Source organism: Catharus ustulatus, chromosome 3 (assembly GCF_009819885.2).
Source record: "Catharus ustulatus isolate bCatUst1 chromosome 3, bCatUst1.pri.v2, whole genome shotgun sequence".
NCBI lineage: Eukaryota > Metazoa > Chordata > Aves > Passeriformes > Turdidae > Catharus > Catharus ustulatus.
Genome location: NC_046223.1, coordinates 21,218,209 through 21,245,383, shown reverse-complemented (window position 1 = coordinate 21,245,383; position 27,175 = coordinate 21,218,209). Strand labels below are relative to the sequence as shown.

Sequence of the window (27,175 nt, the reverse complement as noted above, 5' to 3'; positions counted from 1 at the left end):
TTGGCTGCAATCCACATCATTGAGGAAAAAATGTGGAATGACAGAAGTGCAAAGACACAGGTCACTTATTGTGCAGGTTTGCAGCAAGAAAATAAATAATTATAAAAATATAGGGTGCAGAAATTAAACAACCTTTTTAAGATTTTTAAACCTGAAAAATACTGAAGACTATGCTACATGTAACAATGTACATGTAACAATTTCCCCCTGTATATTCATACTACCTATATTCATACATACACTTGGCAATGTCCATGGTTATTTCTACTTCACTGCTTTGGGGCTCCAAGGAATCCTGGAGCTTCTGCCCCACTCCCAGCACATTTTATTGCTACAAGAACAGCAGCTCTTGATAACTGATTTTCATTCATTTAGTTTATAGCACTTTTATGTAAGAAGTTGCCTAAGATTTGCTTCTTTTACAGTTCTGGTGTTCCATCGAGGTGGTGCTGTTCTCAGGGTGTGCTTCGTACAGATGCATAAACTTCAGTAAATGGATGACAGGCAGGGCTACAATCTGGCCTTAAAATCTGAGTGCCTGTTTAGTGGTTGTGAAGTGAGAAAAATTTAGTGTTACTAAGATTTCTCTCACCACACACAGTGGAGGATCTGCTGTTCTGACCCCCCCCAGTGCCAACAACAAACACCACCAGTAAGACAAAGCGATTTCAGTACATCAGCTGGAATTTGCAAGTATTTTCAGCCCATACTTTTGGGCCTTCATAGTAAGCATGGTGGTGGAGCCTTCAAATCCCCCTTCGCACCAGGCAGCCCATGCAGCGCTGTTTATTTTACAGCCCTGTTTATTTTACCCACGGGCCCATGTCTGCCCGCCCGGAGCCCCTGAGCCGCCGCACCGCCCCGGAAGCGCCGCCGGCCTGCCCGGAACCTCTGGAGCCGGAACGCAGGTTGGCGGCGCGGGGCCGGGCCGGAGCGCGGCGCTGGGTGGGCCCCGGGGAAGATGGCGGCGGCCGTGGCGGGCCCACGTGGGCGCGGGGCCGCGGACACGGACACGGACACGGACAGCGGTAACGGGAGCGGGAACGGGGCGGGCCCCTCTTCTTCTCAAAAATCGCCGGCCGCTGCTGTGCGCTGTCTCTGATCTTGGAGGCCTTTCCTCTCTGCCCCGTCCGAGCCCGCCGGTGGCCCTTCATACCCCCGCTCCGGACCCTGGGCCGAGGGCCGGCGCCAGGAACGGGAGCTCAGGCCCCGGCCCGGCCGCCTGCTGGGGCCGCTTCCCAGCGGTGTGTCCCGTGGGTGGCGTTCCCGCGGTGCCTGGTGCTGTGGCTGCTCCTGCCCGCCCTGCGCTGACCCTTGGGCTTTTCCCTCTCAGCCCGGAGAGTACGGACAGCAGCTCCTCAATTCCCTGGGCCCACCAAAACGGCTTTCGCTGCCCTCTTTCTTGGCAGAGGGGAGAAAGACTGTGCAGAGCTGTATGAGTTCCGTGTCTGTGCGAGACCGAGATGTGCTTCTCTCCTAAGGAAACGCCTGGGACGCTCTCGTTCCAGTGACTGACCCTTAATGTGCGGTTCTGCCCCGGTTCTCGCCTCCTGCCGCGTTGTGATCGCTCCCTAATTCTATCCTGTAACTGGATTTCTTTTTTTCTTTATTTTGGGAGGACTCAGGCTTGTGCCCGTTTGGAGCTGTGGCGCGCATTCTTTCTGTAAAGAGTGAAGTACAGTGATGCGAATGTGTATTTCACAACACACACACACAGAAACAATTAGCACTTTTTATATTCAATCTGTGCTTTTGTATTCAATCTGTGCCAGAAATCAGTCTTTTCAGTCCAGAATATGGCCCCAGGTCCTACTTCTGATCGAGTTAATCTGGTTTAATTTTTTTTTAATGGCTCTTCTTTATCTCATGCTGTTGACTGATACTCTGATGTATTAAAAAATAAATTATGGCTGGTAGTGGAAACCTTGATAAATTTTCTGTAATTGTTGAAAGCAAAATGTTGTTGGCATTATTCTCCTATTTTATTGGCAGAAGATGTTATGTAAAGGAAATGATACAGTACATGCTTTTGCAAATTTCCTTTCTGTGAGTCTGATCTGGTTTTTATGGCTATCTGCAAAAGTTGGATCTAAGCAGTGGGGGATTCAGGTTTGGACTTTTGGTAGTTGTTAGCTTTTGTGGGGGATTCAGGTTTGGACTTCTGGTAGTTGTTAGCTTTTGTGTGTGTGTAAAAAAAGTCACAAGCGGGAGTTGATTCCTTGTTTAAAAGCTAAATAGCAACATCCTAGCATGGACAAGGCCCGGGGTAAAAACTTGACATTGTTTTATGTGTAGGAACCAGGATGTGGTTCCTATATGTGAAATGTCATGTGGTGATGCAGTTACTTCTTTGCAGGTGATGGTGTGAATTTATCTTTTATTTGAAACTTGGAATATGGATGCAAATACCTAGAAGGTGTTAAAGACTGAAAAGGATGCCTTTAAGTAGTTACTGAATGTGTTGAAAAAATTTGTCAGTTCTAAATTTCCAATTTATAGTAAGGACTCTTGGAAAACACCCCATAATTTATTTTGAGTGCAGCATGACATACCACTGTGTTTACCTTGGTGGTAATAAAATTCATACTGATAATGACCAAGTATTCAGTAATTATTTCTCTTCCACGTTTGTTTTGTAGCCATAGACCCTTACTTAGTTCCATCAGGATAACTAAATGCTCCCTAAGCCTCTAAACATGCCTGGGCAGTAGAAGTTTTGTTTTAAATTGGTCAATGCCGCTGTTTTGCTGTTATGTCGTTTGTTAGGTTTTTTCCTGGTTTAAACAGGCACATGGAGAAGGCAGAATAATGAATTAGTGTGGCAACAGAGTGTATGTTTATGTTAGCTTAGTAATTAAATAGACAGTTGATTAATGAGGAATATCATTAATAGCTGCCTGCATGGTTTTATAGAGAACAGATCTTGTGAAGCATTCCTGGCTTCATCCTCTTAATGGTTTGGTTGATAAAGGTACTTCATGTGATACAGGAGTGCTTACAAAGTAAAGCTCTTGGCTCAGTAGTACTGTGATTTAAAATTTAAATTTTGTCTTTTAAGGAGTTTGAGAGTGGTAGATGGATGAAAGTGAATCAGGTGGGGAATCAGTCCCTTGCTGGTGGGACTGACTGGGATCAGAAACCAGCCTCCTTCTGTTCAACCCTTGATTTTGCAGCCTTGAAAGTTGTATATAAGGTCATTAATTTAAAATTTAGTGTGACACAAATATTAGTGGAATAGTTGTTAATGGTGGCAGGACTTTGTTGTGCTCTGCTCTTGATTACGTAGTGAAGTGAAATAACTGAGCATATTTTAGCACACCCTAAACCTCCAGCCCATTTCATTCTAGTTAATTATTTGCACTGTTAAATACCTCTATTTTTGCAGTTTGACCCACTGAACAGAGTAAGGAGGACTAATTCTTCATGTATTTGTTGTGCTGTCAATTGGGCTGTTTTCAGCCATCTTAATGTTGCTTAATTCCAAACTTTGCTATTGTAACTTCAGTTCCTTCTTTTATTTTGAAGGGCTCACAGGAGTAAGGAAACTTGACTTTGGGGTTTTTTTATTTGTGTAACTTGAGCAGTTACATACCCCAGAAAAGCTCAGTGCCTCTGGTTTCTTTTGAGCTGCTTGACTGTCTTGATGCTGTATTTCACAAAGCAGTCTCCCCTGGGTTCATTATGCTTAGGTAATTGTATTTTTGCTGGCAGTATTCTCTCTGAGCAGGTTTTGCTGTCACATAAGAAATGCCCCCCAGCTTCAGTTTAATTCCTGTGGCTGTTTGCACTCAAACACCAGATGTCACTGTTGCAGTTTCTCTGTGAGTCTGTACATACATACACACATATTTGTGTGGATAGGCATCTGTAAGTTACACTTTTTGAACTGGAAAACAGACAGGTTTCCCCTCACAATTACCAGCCCTAAACATAAAAATATTCAATAATGTAATAATAAATATCCAAGGCTGCCTGTTCCCTTTTGCCCAGCCTCTTTCAATCACTTTAAATCATCAATGAGGTAAGCAAGCACTTGCACTGCATAGTTTCTAATAAATTCAGTATGATGGTGTGTGCCTGCTTGAGGAATTAATTGTAACAGCACATTTACAGTAATACCTCACTCTGAACTTGGATAACATTTACATGTGGAGCCAATGGCACTAGTGAATGATTCTTACTAGAAACAATTCCTGACACTTTTTTTTTTTTTTTAAATCCCTAGGTTCTGAGTTAAGCTCAGAACTTCCAGAAGACAGCTACTCTTCAGGAGGTGAAGCCCTGGATGGTGATGATGAAGATGAAGCAGCAGCCCCTGGCAACGTGGCTGAAGAGGCGGCAAGCTCCAAAGATGGCCCAAGTTCAGGATGGGCAGATGCCATGGCAAAAGTGCTCAACAAAAAGATTCCCCAGAATAAGTCCACCATCTTGGCCAAGAATAAAACCCTGGAGAAGGAGAGAGAGAGAAAAAAACAAGAGAGGCAAGAAAAGAAGATGAGGGTGAGAAAGAAAAAGATGCAGTATTCCCTGTGCAGTGACTGTCAGATGGGCTACATGCCATATAGTCTCAGAGTATTCTCTCAAATCTCTGCTGAGGCTGTCTCAGTTTTGCAGTCTCTCCTTCATGGTGATCTTGATTCGCTTAATTTTTTTTACTTCCAAACATGCTGTGTAAAGTTTTTTCCCTTACTGCTTCTTCTGGGTCATCAGGCAGGCTGAACTTCGGCAGCAGGAGTGTTCCAGTGTGTCAGCTTAAGGTGTTTTCTTCTTTGAGGGGGTGAAAGCAACTGCTTTAAGCTTGATTTTCTAATTGGTGTTGTTAATTTGGGGTGAAATTCCCTTTGTTGGCATTACAAATTGAAGTGGTTCTCTACTACAGAAAGTGAGAGGGAGAAAGAGAAGAAAACTACTTCCATTTCAACTGTGCTATGACTTCCAAAATCAAGGCATCTGGGTTGAGGTTGCAGAAATCATTGATGTGGTTGTACATTTTTGTTTGCTCCCCTCAACCATTTTCCTGATTGGAGTTTTCTAGTACTATGTCAGTGCCCTAAATTGCTTCTGGTTCTGAAACTAGTATGAAGAAAACAAAACCATGCTGGCAAGTAAGTCATCTGTTTGTGTCTTCAGTGGAACTTTTAATTTCAGGCTCTGATTGATTTACCTTCAGGCTAGAAACACCTTAATAGTTCTAATGTCTCATCCTACCAGTTCTGTTTCAGTGGGATAACCAGGTTATTCACCTGACAGTTTGGGACATGCTGCAGTTGGGCCATGGCTTGCCTTTTAACTACAGAGAGCTTCAGTACAGCATCTGCACAGTTATGGCTGTCCTAAATACCTGCTCTCATCCAGTGAATATGTGAGAATACCGCAAAACAGAGATGGGCCACAGGTTCTCAAAGTGACTTGTTTACTTTAGAAAAACTTGAAAGCAATTTGCCTTTCATTGATTTCTTGCTGATGAAAGGTAGGATAGGGCAGTTCTTTTGATCGAAGGCCAAAACATGGTCATAAACTCAGAAATTCATAGTAGTCTGCCTGGAATTATAAAGATAAGGACTCTGAAATTCCATTAGAGACTTCTTGCATAAAACAAATTTAATGGAACATCACCAGGCCTAAAACACTGTAAATTGTTCAGAGGGGAAGAAAAAAGTCTTTACCTTACTCCTAAAGCAGAGGTCATGAAATGCAGTGGTCTCCTATTGCAGCAGGAACAAAGCTGGTGGTGTTGTGTCTGCTGGTAATGGAAAAGTGGATCAATTTGGTTTTGGAACAGAGCCTCCAAAAAAAGACAAAAAACAACATTGTTCACGACTTGTCATCTGCTAGACACTTGGTGCTCTTCCTGTGTTAGAGTTCTGCCTGTTGGTGCTCTTCCTGTGTTAGAGTTCTGCCTGTTGCACTCTTTGCTGAGTGTCACTTTGGTCACAAAGCCATGCTGGGACCAGTTCTGTAGGGGGAAAGTCAAATTCCCAAGGCTCAAAATGTGACATGCCTGTCTTGATGACCCAGGATTTTATTATGTATAAATTTTTCTGTGAAAAAGAAAAATCTCAGCTTGTAAAGTCTGGGATTTGAAGGCTATCTTTGAATAGTTTCCTTGCTCAAGGCAGTCAGTATGGAAACATCTCTCTCCTGGGCTTTTGTTCCTGAAAGCAGGTGACTCTCTGAGATTTGTGTGTGGCCCCTGTTGTGTCAATGCAAGAGACTTGCTCAGACCTCTTGTCCAGCCTTATATTACAGCTCCTTTTGCTTTCAACCAGACTGAACTTTGCAGATACCTTTTTTCCTCCTGCTATCAGATCCTGCTGCATTCTCAAATGTCCATGTTGTTTCACATAACAATATTTATAATGCAGCTCGATAAAAAGCGGGAATGGGAAATGATGTGCCGAGTGAAGCCAGATGTTGTCAAAGACCGAGAGAAGGAAAGAAATCTTCAGAGAATTGCCACAAGGTAAAAGTTTTTCTGAATGCTTTCCTTAAATATATGTATATCAAAAAGAGGAGGAAAAGGCTTGTGCAGGTAATCTGTTTCCAATCAGATTGAACTCTTAAGAAGTGACTAGCAGGAGCTGAGAGATTTATAGACAGGTCTGCATTGTACAGTATCAATTTCAACAAAAGATTTCAGAAGCTTTATGAAAGAGTAAAAATTTAGGTGGGAATCTAATGTTTGCTTAACAGAAGTGCTTTGTTGGATCCCCTAATTTTGTTAATTTAATGCCTTAAAAATGCAGAACAGTTGTTTCTACTGTTCTGGTTTTTTGCCTCTCCACAGAGGATTCACCAGATCCACAGCTGTGAAGTTCAGCTGCCTGTTCACATTGTGGTAGTTTGGTGTCACAGAACTAGTTGAACATTTTGATGTGCTGCCTGTGTGTGTCTCCTTACCCATCCCTCTGCCTTGTCCCCCAGCTTCAGCTGCCATTAAGAAAATTGCCTGAGTAATTTAATAACTGATTTTAGGACAAATAATATGCTCCCAAGGATGAAACATGCTCTAGGATGAAATTATCTCAGTGCCATGTTAACCAGGCTTACTTCAGAGTCTGAATAGCTGTTTGTAGATTTGTTTGTTACTGGTTCCTAGGAATAAATATGAAGGAGGACTAAAAATCAAAAGTCTTTTATGCTGTAGTAAATTGAGGTTTGAGGTAACCATTTTGGGGAGAAGCAGCCATCCAATATCTGCACTGATTAGCTTTAGTGGGAAGTTCATTTCTGTAAAAGGAACTCGAGTTTAAAAACTTGCTTTTTTGTCCTTTTCCCTGTTGCAGAGGCGTTGTACAATTATTCAACGCTGTCAGGACGCACCAGAAGAACATGGAAGAGCAGATGAAGAAAGTTGGGGGCTCTGAGAGGAAGCGTGCTAAACTGATGTCTTCTGTTTCAAAGAGAGATTTCATCGATGTTTTAAGAAACGTGGATGGGGCTAAAGGGGGCAAGAATCCTGCTGGAAAGGGCACAAAAAGTAAACAGGTAAGCTTCATCTGTGAGGAAAAAAAAATGCTTACAAGGTACCTTCTCAGTATAATGATTCTGTGTTAATGTGCCTGCTCTTCGTAAACCTGTGACCCAAATGGCTGGGATGTTCTGACACTTCTGGAAGGGAACAAGTAGATCTTAGCCTGTTCCCTTTCTTTTGATTATCAAAATACAAAAACACTGGAAACTCTTCAGATAAGACATCGAACGTTTTATGCAAATACCTTGGTTTAGTTGTGTGTTTAAAAAAACATTATGAAACACTGGATTTTATCTTGGATTTTGCACCAGGCATGGAAAAAACTGCTAGATTATGTGGGTTGTGACATTTGGAATTTGGCCAGTAATAGTTAGCTCCTTGAAATTGTTAAAGACCTGGAGGCTGCTCATCTTACATGGTGTGTTAGACTGTACTACTTGTGTGTCCCCACAGTTTGGTCATGTCAAACTCGCTTCCTTTGAGTGATGATGGCATCTGAAACTGAAGGATTTGCCACACAAAATGAATACCACAACAGAAAGAAATAGAGATGCATGAAACCTTCTATGTAGGCTTTTCTTTCTCTGATTCTCTGTGCATTGTGCTGGTGTGGCTTTCCTTGCTCTTGTGATGTTTTGGAAAGAAATACTTTCCACTTTTTCCAAATGTGTTTGAGACACAGTGTAGTTGGACTCGTCCAACTTCATCAGTTCTTTCAGCTCACCAAGTAGCTCAGGGTTGAAAACAAGTTGCTCAGACACACTCTTTCTCATATTTCAGAAGCTGCACGTTTTTGAAGCGTATTTGTGTTCAGGTTTGAACTCTGTGCTTGGTGGTGGGTGGAATACTGCAGTTGGCGCAGACACACTGCAGTTAACTAAGTGCTTTTCCGTGCCAGGAAGAAATACTTTAATCAGTTGGGAGACAACAGTTTGTCATATGTTTTTTGTTTGTGTGCACTTGGGGAACATGCTGAAACACTGCCTGGCATGGACTGCTCATACAATTTTCATGCAAGTGCAATATTAAAGTATTTTTTAAATTCTTGGGATAATGAGAACAATTTAGCTTGGTGCTGACACTTTATTTCTCCTTAAATAATTCCAGCTTGCTTATTTGGGTGGGGGGGCATATGTATGTGTGTGGTTCTCTTTTTTTGGTTTGTTTATTTGTTTTTCCTCCCTTGGAATAGCAGAATATTGGAACTATGGCACTGCCAACTACTATTGTAGTCAGCATTGAATCAATAGCTGAGCAAGAACTGGGACCTTTGTTTTGTGTTACATTGTAGCAAGGCAATTTTTTAATTACTAGGTCACAAAACACAGATTGCAAATGTTTCTATACTAAAAAATAGTTTTGTTTTGGCAGCATCAGTAACAGCATATTTCCATTCAAGACTTCTGGAGATGCTTTAGATGCTGGCTGCTTAGTGTTGGGTTTGAGTATTAATGTAGGTACTGCTTTCACATTGCTTGTGCACAAAAGCTGGGGTGGGGATCAGGGTTTTTGGTTAGGTTTTTTAATTGCATGTCTACCTAGACAGGCCACCCCCCTTCCTCTCTCCCTTGTTGCCTTTGCTTCAGTGACTCTCCATTCAATTTAATACTGAACCAAACTTCAATAACTCCTTTGCAAGCTGTTCCTAATCTGCCTTCTTTTCTCTTGAGAACATATCTTACTCATTTAGCAAGCTCCCTTCCTGGTAGTTGTTGAGGCTTGAGGCTGAAGCCAAAATCTGCTCTTCATTCTCCTTCTCAGAATTACACAAATATTTAGCCACTGAACAGTTCTGCTGGCCTCCACCGTTGTATCTGCTTCTTGGTCTTTGAGGGTGTTTCAGAGGGTAAGAAGCCTGGATGAGGCTTTTCAGTAATAAATTTGTTGCGGCAGGATTTCAGCAGATTGTTTGTGCCATCGGAAAGCTCTTGTTTGTTTGTTTTGTGGGTTTGTTTTTAGCAGTTGAGGGTATAGAGTGTATTCATTTTGAAAAAAAGAGGAGGGGGGAAGAATACATTTATTTATCTCAGCAAAAACAATGGAAGAGATGCCAATCCCAAAATCCAGGCACTCTGCCATCAATTAAAAGGCAGTCCAGAACAATAAAAACACTACCCCACCCACATAAAACAAGCAGTCAGCAGGAAAAATAGCAGAAAAAAGTTTTACCAGTGAAAGCAAACCTTTTTTTGACTCAAACCTCGTGCTATGCCATGAGACTTGACTGTATTTTGAGAATGGGCAAAAGCATTTTCGTGCTCTGCAGGAGTTTTAGAATGCGAAATTTGCTTCGTATATTTGAAAGTTTGGCAATTTCTTACACGTGTCAGGGGTTGTTGAAGAAATTCCTTATAAAGCTCTGTTGATTGACTATTTAGTCAAGTATATTTATGTGTGAAAAATAGAAATTAAATGCTCTGTAGAGGCCCATCTGCAGCAGTATGATTTCAGAGTAGCATGACCACTTTTAAAATTCTGTTCTCTGTTCCCATCAGCTTCATGTGTTCCTGGAAAGGACAGGTAATCTGTGCCCCACCTAGAACATTGTTCATATTCTTGTTTACTTTTAGCCATTGGCCTAAATACTACTTGGCATATACCTACCAACATAACTATGAAGGAAAGACTGGAAGGCTGTGTAAGTTTTCCTGTGCCCTTCTTGTGAAACTGAAGCCCTTCTTGGAGTTTTGTGTGCCCAGCTGGGAGTAATTACTTTTCTGAGCTGGAGCCAAAAGCTTTGCCTTTCATATCATTTGCTGTTTATCAAGGTATTTCTTAATCCTTGCTGAGCCAGCTGACTTGTGTAATATTTTTTCCTGTTTTTTTCCAAGTTACTGTGCATGATGCTTCCCTCTGGGTAAGGTCATCTAATTTCTCTGCCCTCACCACCTTGTCTGAAGCCTTGCAATGTGGGAGAAAAATGTAGTAATAAAAAAAAAAATTAAATCCCACTTGTTTGTGTTCCGATGGGCTTTTTTTTAAGTTTTGGGGTGGGTTTTTCTAGGAATCTTTTACTGGCAGATATGAGAGCTTTCAGTTTTGTTGAACACAATCCTTACACACCAGCTTTTCATTTCAGGAAGTGTTGGCCATATCTTCCTGTAAGGCACTACAAGAAACATTATTAAACTATAGGTTTAGAAAGGGTCCATATCAGAAATGCTGCTTTTTCAGGCCTGGAGGCTGAAGTAATTTTTATGTCTATAAAATGAATACAAAAGTAGGTAGTGGCACTAAAGGAATCCTTATAGGAACCTTTTGTTTTCTTTAGGTCCTTAATAAATTTCAGGGTGTTCTGAGGAAGTACCTTTGCTTCCAGGGTTGAGTGAAGTTTGTGTTCTCTTAGAGTTGCACAGGTATGTTGTCTAAGGTAGCAAACTACATGAGGTCTTGAAACCTTAGTTGTAAGAAACTAGAAAATTCAGAGGAAATTCAGGGTTATTCTCCTAGCTTTCGGTTTGCCAGTGACAATTTCATCTTGACTTTTCTCTTGTCATTTGTGCTGCTCCCTGTAAACTATTTTACTGTGTGGTAAAACATTTTTTAGTGACACATAAACAACTGGCATGAAAGTTACAGATACTCTTTATGACAAGCATGACCTGCACTCATGAACCTTCCATTTTTAATTGGGACTTTGTAGCATGATTTTGCCTCAACTTGTAAGCTTTCTTACACCAGATCTGTTGCAGAGCATTTCAGTGGTGACAGTAAGAGCAGGATTTCCTGGTCTACTTCAGTAACCATGATCCAAATTCTGCAAGGTAATCTTACTGTAAGCTAGGCTGACTACACGACCCGGAGATACAATTTGCTTCCTGTGTTGTGATGGCATCTGGAAAAAATTGGTGTCTTGGTCTCAAAATAGTACCTATTCCAAAATAATGTATTGATGGGAAGGAAGATGAGTGCAGAAGAATACAAGTGCTATTTCGTGTCAGAAATTGCTCATATGGTACGTAAAGTGCTTTTCTAGAGAAATTCCTTCTACCTCAAACATATTTTATAAATGATCCAAGTATGTGGTAAGTAATTTGTAAGGACAGTGATTAGAGTCAGGCTTACTATAGATTTTTCTTCTGTTCATAAGACTTCATTTTAAGCAGTAGTTTGAAGATTGTTCAAGGGCGGGAGGAATGCTACACTTCTAACTTTGCTGTTCTTGCTCTGGGATACAAGGAGTGGCATGGGGGCTTTCATTTTCTTAAGCTAAATGGGGGTATAAATTGTGCTTTCCAGCTTAAAAGTCACATCAGTTTAAAAACTGAGAGTGCATACCTTCTTTTCCTTGCAGCTTCTTGAGTGCTGGCGATCAGCATGCTCTATTTCTTTCCACTGCTTCCACAGTGTAGAAATGAGGAGGGTGAAAAATTATTTTCATTCATATACTTCTCTGGAGTGACAATAGTCTGAACAGTTGCTTCAGCCTGCGTTAGGAAATTGTTTCTGAAGTGTGGATGGAGGCAGAGATGAGTTCTGGAAATTTGGTAAGGTGTATCAACACCTCTTTTAATCTTATCAGGAGACTTCCTTAGGTGATAATGGCATTGCAGAGTAGCAGAAGTTTATTACTACAGCTGTTGTGTGCTGGTTTTACAGACCTAATTGAAGGAGTAACCAGGCATGCATGTATTCCAGCAGATTTGAGGGGGCAGCCAAGTATTAATTTAGTTCAGCTGTAGCCAGAGTAGATGTGTTCTCCTAGTTTTAATAAATGTCTTCCCATCACATGCACAAAAACTTTTAATCTGGACTCCTTTGGATCCTGCATTTGTATCTGTTTTTCCCAACTATGTGTACATTCTCTTGAAGGTCACCCCATACATGTTTGGAGCTGATGCTTTTAATGAAGTTTTTTGATTTTGTACCAGAAAGTTGCTGACAACTAATTGTATGCTTTATTCTTAGGAATATCCTCAGGGATAAATGCAGTGCAGCCTGCCACCAGTATGTTATAGCCTATATTCCTTTTCTTTAAGGAAAAGGGCTGTTGTGTGTATTAGAGGTTGTTTGATGGTGACATTTTTGCTTTAAATCTGTTTAGAAGTTGTATTCACTTAACAGAGTTTATGTCATCAACAGGATTAATTTTTTAAGATGTGCAAGCCCAGTTCCCTGATTGTTGTCATAGCAGGTAATGCACATCTGTGTTAACATGGGACTGTAGAGCTTTGTCAATATTTAAATGTCAATTTAAATTTGTCAGTGTTTCAGTATTTAAATTTGATTGATTAGATGTCAAGAACTTGACACTGTAAATTCAGCTCCTCATGAGACAATTAAGGGTCATGTGAAGGGCAATATTTTACTAGGTTTATCCTTTTTCCTGTGGTTTTATACTCGATATCGCTTTCTGTCCTCTTTTTCAGATATTTGATCAGAAATCAGGAAGGGAAAAATCGTGTGTCATCATGAGTCACTCACAGTTCAGCTGAATGCTGCCTGCTAAGATGCAGATAGTGTGTGATCAGTGAGGACAGATATCTTAAGAGAATTTGGATGCTAAATGCCTATTGGATCTACTGAGGTGGTGACCTGAGGTTTGGGGAGGGCGGTCTTCCAGATGTTTATAACTTGTCCAAATCCAGGCAAATGTTCATGGAGATAGCAAAAGATATGTAGCCAGTTCCAAAACACATCCTTAACTGATTTTTAAGTTTAAAAAGAATGAATGATGCAAGGTTTTAATGGGTTCTGTAGAAAATGTCTCTTTCTTCCTTGGAGCTGAAGACAAAATATTTTAAGTTTGTCTTTCTGTGAAAAGGAATGAAGTGGTTATATTTGAAACATTGCAAAATCCTTCAGCATGAAGCAGTTGAAATTTGGCAAATTTTTAAGTGAATATAAACAGGGACTTGTGATTGAAATGTCAGGCAATGCTGAGACAGCTCCATCTGTCATATTTGAGAGTAACTTGCCTTGCTGTTTGTTTATTAGTGCACAGGATACTGTGATAGTGTTCTGTTTTCCCAGAAGATGTTGCAAGGCTTTTTTTTCAGTAAAACTTTGTCTAAAACAACCACATTTAAAAAACTTGTGGCATACATCTTCTTTTGATCTTCCTGTGAGTATACAAAGCACAAAAAGTCAAATCCTATTAGACTTTTATCTGGTAAATCAAGTTGGAAACCTTATAAAAGCAGCTCTCCACTTTTGGCTTTGTTCATAACTCTTATAGGCAGGGCAGTGTACTTAGAGAAAAATACATCTAAACATTTCATAAAAGTTTTATAGAAAAATGTTCTCTGGAAGTAAGAAGGTTTGGGTGGAGCTTGTCTATCTGAATAAGTTTGTTTCCCCCATCTGAGCATTTGCTATTGGAAATTATCATGAAAAGTGATTCCTTTACTTTGAAGTTTTATTAAGGTATAAAATGTTGTGATTTCCAGAGTGTGTGTGTTATAAATGACCTCTGTGGGTACCTTCTCATCTGTTTATCTTGGTAGATACACTTCAGGAGTGGTGGCTCAAACTGCTTCCAGCTTGCAACAGTTAGAGGGTTGCTGAGTTCAGTACATTTTTTTTCATTACTATGGGAAATCCCAGCCAGTTTTTGATGAGTGTTTCTGAAATTTACTGAAAGATTAGAAAATGTACTTTTTTAAACCTGATAGCATTATAAATTATACTAAAACTGCCTCTTGGAAAGCTCTGACCTCTTTTTGGTTTGCTGCTGAACTTTGGACAGTGCAGGTGGTCTGTGCCATTTCTTCACCTGCAGCTGTTGGGAAAGCCCATACAGAAACATAGAAGGAATGGTCAGAAATGCAGACAGAGGGTAGCCAGATGTTTAAGATAAGGGATTGAGATCCTGGTCAGTTTACATCTTCCTTCATCAGGTTTAAACTGCTTTTAGAAAGCAGCCTGGGAGTGTTGAGGGGCATGGTCTGTTCCTTAATGAGCTTGCCACTCACACATGGCATCATGGGGGGAAATTACAGGGATATAACGTCAGAGAAATTTGGATTTGGAGACCTCTAGGATATGCTGCAAAAACTGTTGAAGTAAAACCAAGGGCAATGACAGTAGGGAGGTGAAATCAGACAAGCTGCTTAGCAGACATGAAGACATCATTATTTCATATTTAATAATAAAATTGCACAAAGGTTGGTTCCTTGTAGGCTCTGTTTCAGTTTTTCTTTCCCTCACCCTCCTACCTCAAAGTTTTTTGGATCCTTCTTCTGGGATTCAAAAGTGGAAATTATGAGTCAGGAAGAGGAGCCTTTTTACTTGCCTCACTTCTTTCTCATCAGCTGTTCTGTGAGATGATTTCTTAAGTGCTGGAAGAGATGGGCATGGTCATTACTGTAGCCTTTATTGTTTGAAACAACCTTTTGTGACTCACTCCATTATGCCTATTGCTGAATCGTAATGAAAAACATTGGATTGTTTTAGCATCATTTATTGGAAATAATTTGAGTGATATTCATATTATCCAAAAATTTGCAAGCTGCTAATTTATTGTAAAAAAAAAACTAACAAAAAAACCCCAAAAAAACCCCAGAAATAACCCAAACAGCTGTAGGTCTGCATGTTTTCTTACTGGGCCAACAGGCAAGCTTTTGTAACAATTTGCAGAAAATTTTAGGTACCCAGCTGAGATAGCACATAAGTGTCTTTCATAAATGGGTGACATCTGAAAAAAATCTGTTGTGACTGGAAAATGTTTGTCTAAAGTTGAAAGACATGAGGATGTGACTTCTGAGGGATAGCACACTGGAGGCCATGATCTTGACTGCATGCTTTTTTACTAGGCACTCTTGCTATATCTGTGTATTTTCCAGGTACAGCTTGGTGGTTCAGGAACTGTGCAGCTTGTACCAAAGATGTTTTGGATCTGAGGTGATGTTTAGGTGCATCTTTGAACTCTGTCATGTCCTCATTATTGTGGGAAATGCACATTAGGAAATGAAGGACCAGCTGATAGAGAGTATTTTTATTACTTTGAGAAGCTGTGTGGCATTTATTTCAGGGTTGAAATCTTGCACATCTAGAAAAGTTCTTTATTCCTTCACTTTTAATCCCATCCAAACAGAAGAATTCTCAGTTCATTATCTTCCTTTTAGTTATAATGATGGAAACTGGTAGGGAGTTTCCATATTAGATTGTTCTTAGTAATTAACCAATATGCTTTTAATATAAAATGACCAATATTTTGCCTCAGACCTGAAGCTCATGACTAGCTAGCAAAAGTTGTTTTTTCTCATGGAAAGCACCATCTTTTCCAAGTCAGAACTGTGATTCAGCTAGCTTGGTCACCATAACTGGCAATACAGATTCTTGTCTGATAAGCAGTGAAAGTGTAACACACTGTTTTAAGTACAAAGGTCTTGATCATGTGTTGTTTTCAAGCACAGTACTCAGGGGGTGTTTATATCAAGTATTACTTGGTGTTGATGCTGTGCAGTGCCAAGTACACGAAGCAGGAAAGCTGTGGAGATCTACAGGTGAATAAAGGGTAGGAGTAACAGGTGAGTACAGGCATAGGAATGGCCACTCTGGTAGGCAGGAATTTCACTGTCAGTAGTGTGGTGCTGATAAACAGGCATGTACCGATGAGGGTGATGAAGAGTTTTATTCTTACAGGAGACAAAAACTAGCAGGACTGAAAATGAGTAGCAGTGGCACATAGAAAGAGTCTATAAACTGTCTGCTCCGATGTGTTGCATCAGAATCTCATACAGGGAATGTGTGAATGTATTCCTGTCTTTCCAGATAGCTTTTCTGTAATAACTTGCAATCTGCTCTGAACTAATCTTTGCTTGGTACCTACTTAAAAATTGGTGGACCTTTTCTGTCTTTATGTTAGTGGAGTGTTTTCTCCTGGCATTGTCATTTTCCTTGTATTTTAAAGAACATGAGTTACAAATTACAGTGTATTCCACAAGGGAAACTGCCTGTATGGGTGAAGGTTCGTGCCTGTGTTGTAACTTAACTACAGGATTGTTTTGTTGGGTGAGTCTTGTTTTCAGGTGAGTTTTTATTGTCTGTGAGCAGCTCCTGGTGTAGCATGCCCATGCTATACATCATGCTCATTAAAACATGAGAAGGGAGTCTTGATGCCAGTATGGCCAAACATGTCTTGCAGCAACATGTGGTGGAATTCCTTGTGCAGCACAGGGGTTTCTGAGATGGCTGCTGTTGATGGCTGGAGCACAGCGCAGGCTGAGGAGTTCCAGAGCGTCCTGTGTGCAGAAGGGCCCTGTGTTAAGCTTGAATTCTTAAAATATTTTTGCTTTTCCTGACAGAAATAATAATTTATGAGGTTTCTGGTGAACCAAGCCTGAGGAAATCTGTTCTCTCATAAGAATTTTTCTAAGATTCTTCTTTGCAACTGAGCATTTAATAACGGTGGTTATGAATTTTCTTCTTTGCTTAGGCCCAGATTAATGCTTGTTTTTAGAAATTCTGTAATTGAGTTCTGACCCCTGTAAAGTTGGACCATGTTTAAGCCTCTGCGTGCCAACCCAAAGCATTCCTTCTCATTCACACATCCCCAGTTGTAGTAAACCCTAGAGGAGGATGTGAGGATGGGGAGATTCCTCGTGCAGGTCGTTAAGCTCTGGGTGGTCTTCTGGCTGTGCTCAAAAGGAAAATCACTATTTGTTGTGCTTGTAGTAATAATTCCAGTGTGTTACTTTCAGAGAAGTTTGAACAGGAACAGCAGGTCCCAAAACACACTGTAAAAAAATTTCATTCTTAGATTTATTTACTAGAGTTGCCAGAGCATTCTGGTGTGTATGGGAGAGCTTATGATCTGAGTAAATCCCCTGTGCCACTGTTGATACCCACAGTGTGGTGTCATTTCAAGTAAACCAGGGTAGTTTAGTGCAGTTGCTCTAATTTCTCATTCAGAGAGAGAATGCAAATGGGTATTGAATAACTCTCACCCTAAGGAATAAATGATTGTGCAGAATTATACTGCAGCAGAATAGATTTCTGTTGTGCAGCTCACACATTCTGCAAGCTTGAAAAAGCTTCCCAGAGTGAGTTGCTGTGAGAATTCAGCTCAGAAGTTCAACGTAATAGCAGTGCAGGTTGTATTCTCAGTTTGCAGATTTGTGGGGTTTTGGCTGTTTGGGATCAGGCTTGTGTAGGAGCCTTTCTTACAGTCAAGATCTTGCTGCAATTCAAATCAGATAAAGTTGCAGGCAGCACTAATGATCAAACCCAAATATTATTTTCCTGTTAAAAATCATTACATTTTGTTTTCTGCTTATATTTCTGCTTTAGATACTTTGGCTGCATTTTTTTTCATTTCTTAGCCTGAAGGGAATTTATTTTCTTAGCCTGTGAGCTTGCATATTGCTGAAAATGAACTTAGGAGAAATTATTTTGCTGGTGTTTTTTGGTTTTCATTCCATCCCCCTCTTCTGCTGCAGAGGTATTACTATTATTATTATTATTATTATTATTATTATTATTATTATTATTATTATTATTATTATTAAGATTTAACATAGCTCAGTGCATTCCTGTGCTGTTTGTTTGGGGTTTTTGGAGCTCAGTTTTCATGGACTTGCTTGAGGAGGAGAACCAGAATAGAAGCAGTCATTCAGAGCAAGATGCAGGCTGACAGGGAAGGTAATTGTCAGATGTATGTGAGAATGTGTTCTGGCAGTCACGCTTTTTAACTTCTTCGTCATGACAAAAGCTTTGCTGTGTCTCAAGGTCTTAAATGTTTGTGTTGAGCAAAACAGAGCAACCTGGGGAGACAGTTCAGATTAATTAGACACGTTAGAATTGTTTTCTCAGTGCTTAAAGTTGTTGCTTGAGAGATATTTATGTTAGAAATTCCTCCCCTGACAGGTACAAATAAACATTTATTGTAGGTGATGGTAGAGAGAGATGCCCCTGCAAGCTCTGGCATTTCATCTTATACACAGAGCAAAGGCGTGGGGGTCCAGTGTGCTGATTGCAATCCCTAGGTCTGAAAAACATTCCTTTGTTCAAACCATGGAGTTCCTGTCTTCTGGACACAGCTCTTGGGGAATCTCCACGGTGCTGTAGGTGTGTTTGCTGCTTTGCAGATACACAAGCTGGAGTGTACTCAGGCTGGTGGGCAGTGGAGTGAAATGCTGTCTTTTGTCTGATTTCAAGGCATATCTTTTAATGCCATTACTTAGCAATAAGCACTGTGGACTTTGGTCTGCTTGAGCAGGAATGGGCAGAGAGGATCGATCCCACACCTCGGTGCCAGTGCTGCCTGCCACAGCTCCACCGTTGAGTTTGGCAGGTCTCAGTTGAAGATACTGTCTTGTCATTTACCAAGAGCAAATTCTGTAGCTCCAGTTTTTTGTGGTAGTAAAGAAATGAACAAAACCAGGGAGATTTCTAACTTGATCACACAGCTGCTGCTACCACGACGCTTTAATAGACCAATTCCTTTAAAAGCATCCAGGAGGCAGATCCAGCCTGGATCTTGCAAGGGTCAGCTGCTTGTTCTGTGTGACAGAACTGAGCTTTGTTGGAGCTTAAGTTTGGAGCTTTGTTTGGTGATTTTACTAGGACTTGGCCAAGAATTGCAGCTCATCTTGTCCTGGTGCAGCTTTTAGAGTATGTCTTCGAAGCAGAATGAGGTCAGGAACTATGTCCCCACTACAGAGCCCTACTTGTGTGAATATTTAGCTAATGCTGTGATAACCTAGCCAGTAGGCAAGATTTTTTGGGTTTTTTTATTTATATGGACTCTTTTCAACTGGACTATGAATCCATCAGAGCAGGTATCAGCACTAGAGTAACCAACCACAGTGTGTGCTTTGGTCTGCCTTATTTCAGCTCATGATAACAAGTTCATCACCAGAAATTAGTAAAACACCAGTGACTCTTGAGGTATTTTAGTAATTGCAGCCTCTCAGACCTTTTGAAATAGGTTGTCACACCCTTCTGGCAAAGAAAACCCAATTCCAATGTATAAGAGAGAAGAGGAAAAAAGCAACAACACAAGAATTTTTCACTCATTGCCTTACTGAAGAATTCACATTATGTAGCATTACACTCTGTTGTTTATATAGCCTGCTTTGTTTTCATTTGGGGATGTTCAAAGGGGACTTCAGGGTTGTAGTGAGATGTGCACGAACAGCTGACTGGGAGTTCAAAAGCATTTGTGTAGATTGAAAGCTGGTTTATTTTCCACGTGCCAAGAATCAGTTTTGTTTTATTTAGATGAAACTAGATTATGGCATTGAAAACCCAACTGTATTAACATTCTTACATAAAGCAAGTTGGGAAGTGATGTTACAGTTCAACTAATTGTTAATTATACAAATACTCTTGCTGCATATTTTCTTAAGACTTTGGGAATGTTTTGTGATGCAGTAGATTTGGAGAGTTTTTATTCTGAGGGGAAAATAGAGTAGTAAATGAGTTAGGAATGAAGATACTAAACAAGACATTTTCTTCACTTGGAAGCATGCTTAAAATTGATTAAATATTTGCTTTCAAGCATTTAATCTTCATCTTTGAGGCATGAACATGCTACCTCTGTCTTTCTCCTTTGGGCTTGTTGTAAAACTCTATTCAGGCCTTTGTGGTGCCTTACATAATGGGTAATGCTATGGAGGATCAGCATCCCTCTTTTGTTAAAGTCCTGCTTTTGTCCTGTTGTTCACTTGACATAGCCAGACAGAAGGGCTAATGGTTGCTGAATAGTAGCTTGTGATGAATTTGAGGATTGAGCTTTTCAAACCCTGAGCCTGCAACTGTCATTGCTGATAATAATCTATTCCTTCTGTGCTGTTTAAAAACAAAAACAAAATAAGAAAAAAAAAATCCCTATTCTGCACATCTGGGAAAAAGGGAATTCTGTTGAGTTTATTGTTGAAATCGAAAAATGTAGATTATTTTGTATAATATATGGGATTTAAGCATTTTAGATTTAGGTTTTAAGCTTCCATTTAAGTATTTCAGATTCAACTCTCTTAAATTTCACTGTTCAAATAGTGATTTATCAAACATCTGGGATTAAGAAAGAAAGAACTTGGAGATTTTTGTGATTTTTTTTTAAGCTATTCTCTACTCTGCAAAGGCAAAGATGTACAACTGCAATACAGTTAAAAAGGAGAAAACAATACTACCCTGTCCTTGCATGCCAGAACAGACTACCTGTGTTTGCACTACTGTAGTAATGCAGGTGATTCCCATGTGAGTATTTTAGGGTCTGCCTAGGGACCTACCTTATCTGTAGCTCTTTCATTCCAGGTGATCAGTTGCCCTTCCTGAGATGATTTTAGGTTTACTGGGTGTAGCACTTGAAGCAAGAGTGGAAAGTGGTTAGGAGACACTATCCTTAGGAAGAGGGGAATTGTTGGATGGGAGTAGCCATTAATGAGAGCATCTGTGAAGGCACCAAAGCAAACCCTAAACCAAATCCCAGTGCAAACATCTCGAAGAACAGCTGTAGAGTTTCTCTTTTTTGAGCTGCGCCCTGGGAAATTCCTTTTGGGAAGGAAAGTGTTAAGACTTGTTCTTTTTTTGTGAGGGCAGTGTTTAATAAAGAACTGCAGAAGTCACAGTGATTACCTATTAAAAACACATACCTTGTTTGGCAGACTTTTTGCCAAGATAACTTCTGATGGTGTGATAGGACGTGTTTTATTTACAGTAATGTACCACATTCTTCATTTCTCTTTTCTCCTGCAATCAAATTCTATATGCTGTTCTGTCCCAAAGATTGATTCCCACAGGCTTCAGCTTAAATAGGCAGTGGTATCACATTCCTAGATGCAGGACAAAGAAGAGGCATAGACAGATGTCTGTAGTGATCATACATTCACTGCTGGTTTTGCATCCAGTAGGCAAATTTTGTCTGCAGAGGATGCTGAGGTCCCTTCTTTGGAGCAGGGGAGTGGGGAAAGCCTACCTGGGGTGCCAGTGATGACTTTATTTTCAAAGACCCTGCAGAACTAAAGGAGTGTTTTCAGTGCCCCTAATTCTACTTTGGTAGGACAGTTTTTTGCTTGCCTGCTGGACACTGAGCCGCGTAGTTCCTCAGAAATGTTTTGCTGCTAAGGCACAAACTGAAATAAATCCCTGCCCTGTACATTGAGCAGCTTTCGGTATTTCCCTGCGGTAAGGATGCTGTCAGAGCGCCCAGCTGTCGTTTGGAAGCGTAGCCACAGGATGGGGCTGTTGCACTGCCCACCCGGGATCTGTCACCTCCGGGAACCACCGAGCGCTGCTTGCAGTGCTGACCTGGGACTGTGCCCTTGGCTTCATTATCCACCAGCCCATGCAGTCCTTAGCCACTTCCAACAGCTAGGAAATTTGGAGTAAGGTGTTGTTGGCTTGCTAAGAGTAGATCAACTTTGTTTCTTTTCGAGGCAGCTTTGTACCATATGACAAGCCCAGGTAGTGAGGTAATAATTCACATAAAGGTGATTTGGTTCACGTATCACTGAATATGTTAAATATTAAATTGGGGGGGAGTTAAGCCTTTATTAAATCCATATTTGTGTTTTAGAAATGTGCCAAGAAGTGTTCTAATGAAGCAGCACCTGGGGGTTAATAAATGATATCATGAATCCATTCTGATTGCCAAGAAAGATTTTAATAAAGGAAGCTATGCCCAGGGTTGACTGTTTCGTCCATGAGGAATAATTGTTTTATTTCCATACTTCTTTTATTGGTTGGTTAAAACAAGTTTGCATTTTAGCATCAAGTCATTTTTGGTTGTTCTGGGTGTTTCTGTACCATTTGCACGAAGAGCTGGCCCTCGGTGTCCTGACTGTAGGAGGTGTTATTTTGATTGCATGGAGACCTTGCATCTTTTACTGCCTTTCACATTTATCTCGTTCTCTGTTCTCTCTTCTCTTCCCCTCAAACATCCAGGGTGAAGTGAAGTCTGAAGAAGGGCCAGAATGGAATATCCTGCGTGATGACTTCATGATGGGAGCATCCATGAAGGACTGGGACAAGGAAAGCGATGGAGAGGGCAACAGTGAAGAAGGAGGTGGTTTGAAACAAGAAGACGACAGTGACTGAATGAAACTGAAAACCATTCAAGATAATATTTTATCTTCTTAAGTTTCCTTGGACAAAAAGTCAGCATTCTGTGAATGTACAACACTTGGAGGATAACTCTTTTAAAAGAAAAAAAAAAGACTTACACAACCTTGGAGTGTTTTCTCCTCCATGTCAAACTTTTATTTAATATAGCTCCATTTGCTATACTGAAATCCTGAAATATTTTCCAAAACAAGTATAATTTTCAACATATTTCCAAAACATTTTGTACAGTCAAAATAGTGGCACTTGCCCAATGAAAGATAGATTTTGCCAAGGTCATTAAAAGTTTATACATTAGTCATGGCAATTGATGTATTAGTGTGCCTGCATTTCCAAATCACTGCTGCACTTTGAAAAGTTGTTGCAATTTGCAATAGGAATGGCTTACAATAAACACAGAAATGCCCTCACCTTGTAAAGTTATTGGACTCCTATAGAGTCTTTACTACTTTGGCCAGAAAAGGTTCTGTAGATAATAAAGGAAAATAACCATTAATGTGGTAGTTTGGTCTTGGAGCATTAGTTTGATTGGAGACAACTCTGGAAACAGAATTGTAAAGAGAGAGACTTGACCCTACTGATAGGGTTTAGTATTTATATATGTGTATATATAATAAGGTTTTTCCATGGCAAGTCTAAGATGGTATAAGCTAAGAGTCTGGTAGGAGAGGAGAGGACAGTCATTGCCATTGGTTTCACTGGGGAGGGAGAGCTTTTCTAGGAATACCACAGAAAACTGTGTTCAGTGTTGCCTCATTTGTGGTGTTCTGGCCTTTTTCAGTGAGGAGCCAGAGCTCCAAGATTCATCCTGTGGGTTTAGTCAGCTCTCATGCTAATTCCTCAGGTCTGCAAAGGGTCAAACCAGAGCCCTTCCTCTTAGGTGTGGGCCATGACAATACAAATTTGGAAGTAATCTCTCAGGGTAACACAATTGCCTTTGTTTAAACTACAGCCATATGTCCTCAGTAGTTGCTGGCTGCAGAGGTGCAGAAACTAACACACACAATAAGAACATATTTTATGTAAGCACATGCATACAGAAGGAATTGTGTGGTGATAAGGGTGTTATAAGTGAGAGGCTGGGGTTGAATTTTGCTTTACTGTTCCAGACTGACTGTCTGATGCTGTGTCATTTGTTTAACTTTGCTATCACATTTCCCCATTTGCTATGTGAAGAAAAAGCCTTGGGGCCTATTAAATGATAGTTAAAATACATGGTACTGTTCTGTCCATTTCTACAGATGCCTTACAGACAAACCTTTCTTTGTACCTGCTTACAGGCAAGATATGATTAGAAGCAACTTTGAAATTTTCAGTCTTCAGCATGGAAATGTGCAGTAGGATTTAGATTTTCCTAACAAAGGCATTGTTTGAACTTTGTGTGTACTGCAGGATAAAAAATATGGGTACAAAATGGCAGAGAAGCCCATCCCAACAACTGGCAATCATTGCCTTATCCCTAGCCTATTCATCTGGTATATATTGTAGCGTAATTCTTCCAGGAGAACTCAAAGCTAACAGCAGAGATGTTTAGGTTTTCAAGCTGTTTTGAGTGTTAAACATATTAGATATCTGAGGAGACATTAGTTTGTGGCCTGATATTTATTATCACAAATGAAGGCATACACCCAAAATACCAAGTGGCAAAACCACAGAAGTTTGGCATCTGGTTATCCTGGCTTGTGAAGGCTCAGCATCTGTGCAGCTGTGCAGTGAGAGTCACCATCTCATCAGTGCAGTGCAGGAACGTGCAGTGGCTTGGAAACACGCATGTGCTTCATGAAGCAGCATAACATTCTAACCTGACACTGCTTTCTCTCTACAGAGTTCAGCTGCTTTCTGTGGAAAAATTACATCAGCACCCTTAAATCTACAGTTGTTCTCTAGTTTCATATCAGCAGGTTTCTTTCCATAATCAAGCTTCTGGAAAATAATCTAAGTTTTCCTTAGGAACTGTGACATCCTGAGGTGATTATTAAAAACTTCAGAATGCTTTCCAAATGCTTTTAGAATACTTGGGTCTTTATTTATGCGTTTTTGGAGTAATGTTTTGATTAAAGCACTGAAGTGTCTCTTGTGTGTTTAAGAAAAATGTGGAATCTATCAATATTGCTGAAGGTGTTTTGAGCTTCCATTTCATTTAGAGTGCATAGACTATATGTGGAGAGCATTTCTTGCCTTTCTAGAAGCATAATACTTATATTTTCATGTATATTGAGTAGTTATTTAAATGTTTTACTGAACCTTGTCTTTGCCTTGTACTTTTTTTTGTGCCATATACTGAGAAGCTCTGAGAATTGCTAAAATTACTAACTACATGTTTTGATTTTAGGCTGCTTTATTTCACAAGTTTTGTTTTTGTTGACTAGCAGTTCAAAAGATCTTGTTTTGCCCAGGCACCTTCCAGTCTCTTCCCTGGGCTGCCCTACCCCCTTTTTCAGTAATGTTCTTCCTCTTCAGCTGCTACTAAGAACAACCTTCAGCACTTTTCCCAGCAGTCAGAGTGCTCCCTCTGTTTTTCCTGCTCCCATGAATATCTCTGCTCAAGCAAAGCTGTGCTGCTGCCCTTCATTCCAGAGAGCATGAATCATCTCAACTTTGTATATTTCTGTACCTATCTATATAAAGCGAATAAGGATGGGGTGGTTCCAGTTTTGTTAGGCTTCAAGCCAATTCCAGAGTATGTAAAGTTTAATATTCTATGGATTGCACGCAAAGCAAGGGTTTTGTTTAATAAGAGAAGGCACAGGGTCAGTTCTTCCCCATGTCTCTTGTCCCCTGGTCTAATTTCTCTTCACATTAATTGTGCTTTTTTTCAGCAAGGAAAGCATGAGTTGGCCTATGCAAAAAAAGTAACTGTCTTGTCCCTGCTTTTCTTCAGCCTCCAGTTAGGGAAATACTTTGGGAGTTGTGATGGAATATCCTTGTTGTGTCTGATGCCACTGTACCACAGCATCTTCTCTGCTAAGCTTGGAGAGAAGAGCTCCCACTTCTGCAGCAGTGAGGCAGGTTCTCCTGGGTTCACAAGATGAGCAGAACAAATGAGCTGGAAGCTGCTGCCTAGTGAAGATGGGGCTTTTTTGTCTGATTTGTTTTAAAGAGAGAAATTAATTGTTTGGAGGCCATAAAAGTTTTTTGACTATCTGATGCTTCCAGAAGAAGGTGGTCTGTAGAGCTGCATCTGTTCAGAGCTGGCTCAGTAGCGGTCTCTGGGGAGGAAGGCAGAAGTCATCTGGCACAAAACACTCTGCACAACTGAAAATGACAAGCTTCTCATTCTTATGAAATGAGTCCTGGCACAGTTAATATACACACAGAGCAGTCATCAGTGTTGTTCACTTCCAATCCCTGCAAATTGCTCAATGATTTCTTCAAGACTTGCTGAGGTAAGGAGTGAGAGGGCCAGGAGAAAGCTTGAGGTAGTGGAGACTCAGGATCATGTTACACAGATTGGGTCCTTGTGCTAAATAAGATGTTAAACTCGGGAGTCTAAGACCTCAGACACTGGAGACTGAACGAGTTCTTGATTAACAGATGGTGGAAGACTGTACATTTCATTTACTGCTGTTCTAAAGCAGTGGTTTCTAACCTTGCAGCATGCAAACCTCCAGTGTTTCACCTCTGTAAGTGATCTAGCAGATAAGGGCTTTTTCGTAATCATTCTTCAGACTTTTAGCAATGGCTGATACTTCTTAGACAAAGCATTGTTTTCAAATGCATCTTTTCAACTGCTCTTCTGTCTTAAGGGACATGTTAAAAATGAAACTCCAGTCAAACTGAATACCTTCAACACGAAAGATCCTTGTGTTTGCGTAATGCTCCATTCCTTGAAACTACTTACATTTGTTTAAATCCATGTGTTAAACCTGTTGGATACAAAATTGTTAAATGAATTAGGGTACTTTCATCAAGCTTTTGGATGTGAACTCATGAGCACAAGCAGTTTCCAAGAGGTACTTTGGAAGGTTATTTTAGGAATACTCGTAAAAAGCATTTCTTCACAGTGCCACGGTTGGTTCAATAGCCCATTCTCTAATGCCAGTGCATGAGCTTTTGGAGCATCATTTTACAACATTTTCTTAGTGTTCCTTCACTGTTTTCAGGAAATGTGGTGGTGTAATTGTGAATTGCTAACCAGGATCAGAATTGCATTGAAGTTTTCATACCACTAGGATTTCTTACAGACATAGTGTTCTCAGAAGTCACTGAATAATTAATAGAAAGTGTTCACTTACAGGATAAACTGGTTACACTTCTTATCAGAAACTTCATGCCATAATTAAGAAATGGTTAAATATAAAACCTGCTGATGTAATGTTAATAGTTCTTTAAGTCATGTGTTGTAGGTGTGTGTGATCATAAGTAGAAGTTAATGGGATTTTTTGCCATAGACTTAAAATCTGTAGTACTTAAAGATTCCACTAGCCATTTATGAGTGCTTTATAAAGTGCATTAGGAATATAATCATGGAGATTGTCACTTAAGGCCCATGGCTGTTCAATCACTTTCTTGCTTTGAACTTTGCTTTTCTGTCCTGATAAAGGAGGACATTCTCATCTTGTTCAGAACAGAAAAAACTTAAAAGTGTTGCTTGATTCAAGCAACAACATAGTGAAAAGCTTTCCTGGTTATGTGGATTTTGCATTGGCTTTCAGGTTGAGTACAGTTTATCACAAAGAGGATTTTCTTTGGTTT

At 40.2% G+C, this 27,175-nt stretch overlaps 1 protein-coding gene across 1 annotated transcript; it reads left to right on the top strand.

Moving 5' to 3' along the window:
- Positions 1 to 951: 951 nt before the first annotated feature.
- Positions 952 to 24,730, top strand: RRP15 (ribosomal RNA processing 15 homolog). Its single transcript, XM_033055941.1, has 5 exons — positions 952 to 1,028; positions 4,226 to 4,500; positions 6,366 to 6,463; positions 7,287 to 7,488; positions 22,304 to 24,730. The coding sequence occupies exons 1-5, from the start codon at positions 962 to 964 to the stop codon at positions 22,454 to 22,456; spliced, it is 795 nt and encodes a 264-aa protein (XP_032911832.1). The 5' UTR covers positions 952 to 961; the 3' UTR covers positions 22,457 to 24,730.
- Positions 24,731 to 27,175: the final 2,445 nt, after the last annotated feature.